Source organism: Lactuca serriola, chromosome 4 (genome assembly GCF_051521515.1).
Source record: "Lactuca serriola cultivar US96UC23 chromosome 4, Lser_US96UC23_V15, whole genome shotgun sequence".
NCBI lineage: Eukaryota > Viridiplantae > Streptophyta > Magnoliopsida > Asterales > Asteraceae > Lactuca > Lactuca serriola.
The window spans coordinates 43,080,851-43,089,767 of NC_136411.1; the positions used below are offsets into that span (position 1 = coordinate 43,080,851).

Consider the following 8,917-nt stretch of genomic DNA (forward strand, 5'->3'; position numbering starts at 1 on the left):
GGGTGGGGTCATATTTTTTAAAGTAAAAGTAATAATAATAACATTAAATTAATTTGAGAAAAAATATGCTAATAGCATTATGGTCAATTTAAATATGGCATCGACTAAAATTTTAACACAACCATATATCAAAAAATGATCAGAATTAATTTTTGAAAATAAAAATGAAAGGGGCATCTCCTTCGAGCATCCGAACCTATAACGGAACGATGGGTGTAATTTATTCTTTTTAAGAAGTATTAAGATATAATTACAAAAATACCCTCATTTTACCTCTCCTCCTCTATTCTGTATGCCTCCATCTCCTTCGACTCCCATCTCTGCAAAGCCTCTTCCTCGTCTGACATTTTACCGCCGGCTACAATTATATCCTCAATCGATCGTCAGGCTATCCATCATCGATGAGCAATCTCGCCCAAAACTCCAACATCAATCTTCCAATTTTTCGATCTGCCAACATCGACCTTCAGGCTCTCCATCGATCTTCAAGCTCTAACCCTTGCAACTATCAGTCTTCCAATTTCTCGGTTTTATTGTTGGCGTTATTGTCATTTTCACAGGTACGAGTCTATTACAGTTTTCTTCTGCTGTTGAAACCATACTCTGCCACTATCCTCGCACACCAACTGTTTGATTATATGTTCATTAGAATTTTTGGTCTGGTTTCCTCGTTAATTGGTCAAAGGCACCATATGATTTCACGTGCTGTATGTTATTTTTATGTTAAATATACAACATATATTTGCAACTCATGTACATAAACATTTTATTTCTTTTTTATTTTTCATTCTGTGAAGCTTGATTTACTATCTTATATAGTAAATTGTTATCTACAGGGTTAACTAACCTTGCCAAAAAACATCACATTTCATCAGAAAATCGGGGCTCTGAATCTCTGATTATCAATCAATGGCAATTTCATTGACAAAACTATGTAAACCTCTCTATTCTTTTTCTTTCCCCTCCATTTACCTCTCATCTCCCATCCATTCAATCTCATCACAAAGGTTACTTGAGCAATCAATCAAATCCGCCATTGAATCCAAAAACTACCAACAAATTGCTAACCTTCTCAATGACTCAAACAAAACCAGTCAAACCTCCAATCCATTCTCATTCCTCTTAAACTTTCCCCAAAACCATAGAACCAAAGTCATCAATGAAGTTCTACAAAGTTTTGTCCCTTTAAGACCTCGTTGTCACCCTCGAGTCGCCTATTCTCACCTCCTCTCTTTCACCCTACAAAGCCCTAATCCCCTACCACTCTCCCTAGCAATCCTCCAACGCACCCTTCGATCAGGTTGCTCCCCAATCCCTCAAACTCACCTACTTCTCTCAAGTGTATGGCTTCATCAAAGAAAACAACCCAATCAAACTGTCCCCACTATTCTACTTCAAATGAAATCGATTGGATATCAACCCGATACTGGAACTTGCAACTACCTCATTTCCTCACTATGTAAAGTCGATCAGTTTGATGAAGCAATTCAAGTATTGAAGTGTATGGCTAAGGCTGGTTGTGTTGCTGATGTGGACAGCTTTAGCTCTGTAATTGGTCCACTTTGTGACCTTAGAAAAACAAAACAAGTTGAAGAGCTGATGAAGGAGATGGTATCTAGATATAGATTGTCTCCAAGAAAAGAGATGGTGGTTAAAGTGATAAAGTCAATGCGAGCAAACAAAGAAGTGGATAAAACAGTTGAAATGGTTAATTTTCTTGAAGAAATGAATCTTGAAATTGGGTTTGAGTGCTATGAGTTGGTTGTTGAGATGTGTTTGGAAGGTAGTTTATTCGTTTTAGCAGGAAAATTTGCTATAAGAATGACAAACAAAGGGTTTATACCACATATAAAAGTGAGACAAAAAGTATTTCAAAAGTTGGTTGATGCTGGACAAGTGGAGCTTGCTTATTTTCTTAAAAACAGATTCACAGAACTTAACTCTTAGACATTGTCTTTAATCTTTATATAATAATCATAGATTCATAGTTACATTTTATTTTGTGATTTTTATATAATCATATAAGTACAGGGTAAGTAGAGTCTTTTGCAATCCCACACTTACCTCCTTTATATTTACTCTCTCTTTCAATTCTCATATAACCATTTTCACCCCAATCAGTCCCCCATGAGTTTTTAACAATCCAATACTTTCTTCCATCTTCTTCCCCAAACCCAACCACGGTTACAGCATGGTTAAGGTGGGTCCCACACGGGCCCGAATAAAGCCCACTTCCGTAAAGCTGGAATAAAAACCCTGCAGCAATGGCAACTGATACGGGTTGCTTTGCAACTGCAGATTGGAGACTTTTCTCATCTTTACTTTTTATAGTTTCGTATCCTTTTATCATGACTGAAAGTTCTTGAGCTTTCAATTTTTTGCAACCTTCGTCTTTTCCTACATATGGGTAATCTTGTGCTGTAGTGATTCCACCGTTTTTTTTTATAAAGTTATATGCTTTCTCCATTATACCCCCGCGACATCCTTTGTCACCATTGTTGACATCACAATCCACAAGCATTTGTTCGGATAGAATCGTCAAATTGCCTCCTTTGATTTTGTTAATGCCTTCGATTGCTGCTACAGCAGAGAACGCCCAACAGGCTCCTACAGTTTTTATTTTATTTGATGGAATAAAATGAGATATTATGATTATGAATTACTTTTATTTGTAGAATTCAAATTATGCTAATGTTTTAAAAAAATTTCAAAACTCAATCAAATTAATTTTTATTTATTACAGTTCTATTTTAAAAACATTGTTTGTTCCATTCCTTTTTTTATTTCATTATATCGTATCAAACAGATCCTTAATAGATAAATAAAAATTAAAAAATTATAATACCGCAATGGCCTTGATCTCTGACATGAGTCACCGCGCCTCTTTTTCTCCAATCCAGACTTTTTGGCAAATCACCAGGTTTGGGTTCAGGTTCAGGTTTGTCTGAATCTGAACCCGAACCTGAATCTGAACCTGAGTGTTGATGATTGTTATAACCGAAATAAAAAGAGCTAAATTCGTCATTTGTCATGTCTGCGTATTTGTTGTCTGTGAGTTTGTAGGAAAGATTTTGGGAGTTGATATAGTCAATAAATTGGACATTAGATTTGTAAATTCCAAATCTTTGTTGCCACTCGTTTCTACTTTGGTATTCTCTTTCATACTTTTGGAGCCATTTTTCGTACCTTTTTAACACTGGGTCGGGTTTGTGAGATGTGGCTAGTTGGAGTATAAAGCATAGGGATAGGGTACAAATACATAAGCAAGGTTTTTTTAAGAGAATGGGAATGGGAGCCATTGTTTGTTTATGGTATGTTTGATGCGGTTTAATGTTTTAATAGGTTATTGGTTAGTTGCGTTATTTTCTGGTGGTGTTATCAGTTATGTTCATGTGTTTTGTGCTTTGAAAATTTTGACTAGAGGTTACGTTTACACCTTGTACACATCTGAAATCATTTTTTTGTTTTTTAAAATTTCTTGAGGATAGAGTGTTGTTAAAAGTGTAAAAGTGTAAACTAAATTTTGTAGATTTGCAAAGATTTGTTCCACCTATGGTTTTTAAGAGCCTTTATCTTTTAGTTTTTAATAGCTTCTTGTTTTTAGTTTTTAAGAAAATTAAAATTAAAAGAAAAACACTTCATTCAGGACTTTAGGTCTTATTTTAAACAAAAAATCTTTAATCCAAAAGTTGCTTCAGATAGTATTTAACAAAAAAATATAAAAATCAAATCAAATTGTTTTTAAGTGGATGGATCGAAAATCTAAATAGAAATATTATCTTTCTTAACAAAAAGTTTCTTCATGTTATAATAAACTTACAAGATTACTCTTAAAAATATGTTTGTATATCTATTTTTTTAAACCAATTGTCATTATATAGTTTTATACATTTCAAAAACTTTTAGTTATTTTTAGGATTTTACTAAATAGTTATAAAACTACATTTTACAACTATTATCTTTTTTTTAAGGGAAAATGATTTAGGAGGGTAACTACCTTTTATCCGTGTTCATATATTGACAACTTCTTCTTTTTTGTACATAATAAAGCAACTAACTTGTTTTAATTGTTTAAATTACACCAATATTACCGGCTAATACATGTTTTAACTGGTAACTCAAAGGGAAAATGACTTAGGAGGGTAACTACCTTTTATCCGTGTTCACATGTTGGCAACTTCTTATTTTTTGTACATAAGAAAGCAACTAACTTGTTTTAACTGTGTAACATTCTAAAAATCATGACCAAAAATTTCGTTTTTAATTTAATACTAAAACCATAATTGTCAAACCATTAATTTAATACTTCGACATCGGGCCCCACCCAACATCAGGCCCTGCCTGGCATCAAGCCTCGCTCGATATACAGGTCTGTCTCTCTTAGGTCCCGCCTGTCTCCGGGCCCCGCCCGCTAAACACATACAATCATATAACATGCTAACACATAAAGAAACATACTCTACTATATCTCTGTCCTAAGAAACATACTCTGCTAATAATGAGATACAGAACATCGTCCGTACTCAGCTAGTGATGATATATGGGACCTCGCCCACACTCACCTCCTTACCAGGCACATACAAGTATCACACAGACAACAAGTATAATGTAACATGTAAACATTCCTCAGGCACCCGCCCGACATTGGACCTTGGTCTGGAATAACATACTAGCATACAATGCCTAGGGCTAACCCCCGGGTCTTCCTACTCATAGACTACATGGGCTGACATTGTGGCCTTAAACCCATTCACACAGTGAGGAGACTCACCTTGCACTGCTGAAGCCCTGGCTGGAACTAGTTGAGTACGGACGAAGTTCCATATCTCATTATTAGCAGAGTATGTTTCTTAGGACATGAATACGGTAGAATATGTTTCTTTATGTGTTAGCATGTTATATGATTGCATGTGTTTAGTGGGCGGGGCCTAAGAGAGACAAATCTGTATACCGAGCGGGGCTCGATGCCAGACGAGGCCTGATAATGGGCGGGGCCCGATGTCGGAGTATTAAATTAATGGTTTGACAATTATGGTTTTAGTATTAAATTAAAAACGAAATTTTTGTTTATGATTTTTGGGATGTTACACAGTTAAAACAAGTTAGTTGCTTTCTTATGTACAAAAAATAAAAAGTTGCCAATATGTAAACACGGATAAGAGATAGTTACCCTCCTAAATCATTTTCTCTTTGAGTTACCAGTTAAAACAGGTATTAACCGGTAATATTGGTGTAATTTAAACAGTTAAAACAAGTTAGTTGTTTTATTATGTACAAAAAAGAAGTTGTCAATATGTGAACACAGGTAAAAGGTAGTTACCCTCCTAAATCATTTTTTTAACGGTATTCCAACTATTATCTAATAACTATAAGCAGGAAAGCTTTCAGCTACAATTTTAGTATTACTTTTGCCAAACTCACCTAAATTATATATTTGTCAGAGATTTTATCTAAATGCCAACAATGAATTTCAAATATGCTTAAAACGGTTTTTGGTTTTTACAAGTTTTGTACATAGATTCACAAATCATTTTTCTTAACGAAGTTACGAGTAAACCATATTTTTGGTATGGTAGACATATTGGTTATAGTTTAGTTTTATAATTTGGCCCCGATAAATTTTCTTTTTTAAAGTTGGTATACAAGGTTTTTGCGGCAACTTTGTTCCTTAAGTTTAGGTCTTTATTTTAGATTTTCACGAATCTTTTTTTCTCTGTTCCATTTTTAATTTATACTGAATACTTTTGGTTTTCGAGATTATTTGATTTTTGCAATTTTTGTTGAAAAGAATAGTATATGCTTGGAACATTGACAAAAAACAACGCGTTTATAAAAGCGATTTTTTTTTATGTTCCAGTACAACGAGTACTTTTCACGTTCAAGAATAGTCGCTTTTTACAAGTTTTGTTAAAAAAAGAGTCTTGAAACATAGGAAAAAATGCTTATAATAACCTCAAATAAGAACAAAAAAAAAAAGGACAAAAATTACAAAAATGGACAGTACTTTGAGACCTAAAAAATATAATTTTACAAGTTTCAGTCTATTATAAAATCCTCCAAGTCTTTAATGTGTTCTATAAAGAAAAAAAAAAAAAAAAAAAAAAAAAAAAAAAAAAAAAAAACTTGTTTTATATAAAATCATTCAGAATACACATCGATGCAAATTGAACATGACTGCGTAATATTTTCTTACTTCTATCCAATCTCAAAAATCGAACGTCAATTTTTTGCAACTCCATTTTTTTTAAATAGCTAAATACAACACAATTAAAAAGCAAATATGTCGTCAATCATTAAAATACGTTCTTAGCACTTCTAATTACAAGTAGTAATAATCAATCACTTAAAACTTAAAACTAGTTGAGTTTCATTAACAAAAATTCCTAAAATAAAGCCATTTTGGCCTTACAAAATTACACATTCAAAAGGGGGGGAAACGAAATATAGAAACATAATCAAATCTAAACAACATTTAACCAAAGTAAATGAACTATAACCAAAAACCAAAAACACCATAACCACATACCACCATTATTCACTCCTTTACTTGTAAGATCTGCAGTCGATGCGCCTCCTCCTCCTCCGCCGCCTACCGCCGTCGTTCCTTCTCCACTCTTCCCCTCCGAACTGAAATTTCAAATTCAATCACATTCTTCAATTTTCATTTCAAATCAAGATCCATAAACTGTTTTCTGGGCAATCTTGTGGATTACAATGCTTCTTTTTCAAAATTCATTTCAAGATTCGATAGTTAATCACAAGATACATACCTCGATGGGAATGTGCAGTTGCTGTGACCTGAAAAAATCAGATCGATTTGATTAAAATCTTTAAACAACAGGATTCATGAAGTAGAAAGAGGGGGAAATTAAAATTTACTTGGATCAAGGGAAGTGAGGGCGGCGGTATTGGCGAAATTGCAGGTGTCTTCCGTCATTCCATTCTTGATACAGTAATTGTTGAAAGCATACGACGCTGTTCTTCTGATGTCCGCGGGATCGTAACAACCGCCGCCCTGCTGGATGGGAGCACAATCGGCTCCACCGGTTCCGCAAGCCCAATCGAGGGCGGATTGAAGGGCGGTGTCGTCGGCGTTGTTCTTGGCGACACACCAGAGCTTCATTGAGACGCCGTAGGGTTGTGATTGTTGTTGGCGGAGGGTAGGCCAAGAGAAGGCGGTGGCGCATAGGGGGATTGTGGTGGAGACGATGAGGAAAAGGTGGACAGAACAAGAAAGTTCCAGAGCCATTGTTGAACAGTTGAAGTAATGATTGAAGGTTTGACGATGGAGGGTTTCTTTTACAAGGAATATATGACCGTTGGGTTACTGGGAGAAGATAGATCGTGGGGGAGAGAGAAGGGTGTAAATTGTAATGAAAGTATGAAACTGCTGTGAGTTGTGTCGTTTTGTTGGTTTTTATTGGACGGTGGAGATTGGGGGTAACAAGATGCGTAAATTTTTTTATTATTATTATTTTCTTTTTGAAAAATATATAGGGATCGAAAGATGTTAAGAAAACTAAAAATAATGTGTATTCATATTCTTTTTATATAAAAGGAAAATAAGTTACATGCACGTGACGAAGTCTAATTTACTTCAAATATGGAAACAACGCTCAAACGTATAATGTATACCAAAAAAAGTAAAAAGATCAACTTAAACAATAGTAAATAAATAAAAACATGTCCAATGATTGTTATTTCTCAAACTAATATTTTTTAAGGTTATTTTTTTATCATTTAACTTTTGGTTTTGTGCTTATATTGTTACTTAACTCTTTTTAAATTTTAAAAGGTCATCAAATTTTTAGCTTTGGGCTCATTTGGTCACTTAACTTTTGGTTTGATCGATTAACTATTAGATTTGTGCTCATTTAGTCACCTAACTTTTAAAATTATGCTTATTTAGTCACTAAACTTTTGAAAAAATTTAAAAGTTTAGTAACTAAATTAGGACAATTTTAAAAGTTAGGTGACTAGATGTGACCAAACCAAAAATTAAGTGACTAAATGAGCATAAATCCAAAAGTTTGAAAACCTTTTAAATCTTAAAAAGGGTTAAGTGACCAAATGAGCACAATACCAAAAGTTAAGTAACCAAAAATAGCCTAAACATTTTTTTTAAATAAATTAGGATGGTGATGTTGTTGTCCAAAAAAAATTAATTTAATAAAAATAAATTAAAAAATATAACTAAAAAATTAATAATACTATTATATAATATAAACTAGATGCGTTCCCCCCCCCCCCCCCCCTAGAGGGGGTCGGAAGTTATTGCTATTGTGTGCAACTATAGTCATTTTCTAATGATGTTTGTGGATGAATATCACTTCCAAAGATTGAATTAACTTTAATTTTGAATCTTTTCTTCTTCAATTGCTTGTGTGATTTGAACAAAGTGTTCCTCAAAGGCTTTAATTAGAACATAGTGTTTATCAGAAGAACATAATTGGTGGTCTCCAATGATCCTGAAAATCAAAACAAAAAAGCCTATCTCAGAAATTCAGTTACAGAATATAGAGCTTAAATAAGTTAATATGACTAACAGAATATAAAGGTTTACATGAGCTATCTTAAAAGTGCAGAGGCAGAATAAATAACATGAGACGTAGTACGCAAATAGGTGAGCTAACCTAAAAACTCACATCCACCTTCTGCAATCAATTCCGTTCCTTTTGCAATTCTTTGACCCACTGGTCCATTGTTCGCTGCATCTCCTCTCATATAAAATCATAAATGTCATGCCACAAAAAATGCCCTGATGGTTTGTAGTTTTTAGTAGATACCCATATACAACATTCTACTTGTATTTTTCTATATTTGACAAAATAGAAAATGAAAGTATCATGTTATATTCGACAAAAAACTGAAGTACATTGGTATTGGTAAAATAGGAAATAAAAGTAGGTTGTTATTC

At 33.8% G+C, this 8,917-nt stretch overlaps 3 protein-coding genes across 4 annotated transcripts; 1 reads left to right on the forward strand and 2 right to left on the reverse strand.

The window, feature by feature from the left end:
* Nucleotides 1–219: 219 nt before the first annotated feature.
* LOC145101414 (Pentatricopeptide repeat (PPR) superfamily protein) lies at nt 220–1,991 on the forward strand. 2 transcript variants are annotated; one of them, XM_079038607.1, is made up of 2 exons: nt 220–560; nt 820–1,991. In XM_079038607.1, exon 2 carries the CDS (start codon nt 910–912, stop codon nt 1,945–1,947), a length of 1,038 nt encoding a protein of 345 aa, XP_078894733.1. In that variant the 5' UTR covers nt 220–560; nt 820–909; the 3' UTR covers nt 1,948–1,991. The 2 variants fall into 2 exon arrangements, with proteins under 2 accessions (XP_078894733.1, XP_078894732.1); XM_079038606.1 differs by having other exon boundaries at nt 221–560; nt 837–1,991.
* A 26-nt stretch (nt 1,992–2,017) lies between these two features.
* LOC145101413 (Cysteine proteinases superfamily protein) lies at nt 2,018–3,320 on the reverse strand. The gene is made up of 2 exons (XM_079038605.1): nt 2,846–3,320; nt 2,018–2,607 (listed from the first exon to the last, which is right to left on the reverse strand). The coding sequence occupies exons 1-2, from the start codon at nt 3,297–3,299 to the stop codon at nt 2,018–2,020; spliced, it is 1,044 nt and encodes a 347-aa protein (XP_078894731.1). The 5' UTR covers nt 3,300–3,320.
* A 2,947-nt stretch (nt 3,321–6,267) lies between these two features.
* On the reverse strand, nt 6,268–7,394 carry LOC145101415 (PLASMODESMATA CALLOSE-BINDING PROTEIN 5-like). Its single transcript, XM_079038608.1, has 3 exons — nt 6,880–7,394; nt 6,771–6,798; nt 6,268–6,627 (listed from the first exon to the last, which is right to left on the reverse strand). Exons 1-3 carry the CDS (start codon nt 7,247–7,249, stop codon nt 6,462–6,464), a joined length of 564 nt encoding a protein of 187 aa, XP_078894734.1. The 5' UTR covers nt 7,250–7,394; the 3' UTR covers nt 6,268–6,461.
* Nucleotides 7,395–8,917: the final 1,523 nt, after the last annotated feature.

Bases quoted from the DNA above. Each gene is read 5' to 3' on its own strand.
- LOC145101414 (XM_079038607.1), top strand. From the start codon at position 910: ATGGCAATTTCATTGACAAAACTATGTAAACCTCTCTATTCTTTTTCT.
- LOC145101413 (XM_079038605.1), bottom strand. From the start codon at position 3,299: ATGGCTCCCATTCCCATTCTCTTAAAAAAACCTTGCTTATGTATTTGT. The intron at 2,608-2,845 runs GTATTATAATTT...TAAAAACTGTAG, and splicing joins CAGAGATCAAGGCCATTGCG to GAGCCTGTTGGGCGTTCTCT.
- LOC145101415 (XM_079038608.1), bottom strand. From the start codon at position 7,249: ATGGCTCTGGAACTTTCTTGTTCTGTCCACCTTTTCCTCATCGTCTCC. The intron at 6,799-6,879 runs GTAAATTTTAAT...TGATTTTTTCAG, and splicing joins CCTCACTTCCCTTGATCCAA to GTCACAGCAACTGCACATTC. The intron at 6,628-6,770 runs GTATGTATCTTG...TTGAAATTTCAG, and splicing joins AACTGCACATTCCCATCGAG to TTCGGAGGGGAAGAGTGGAG.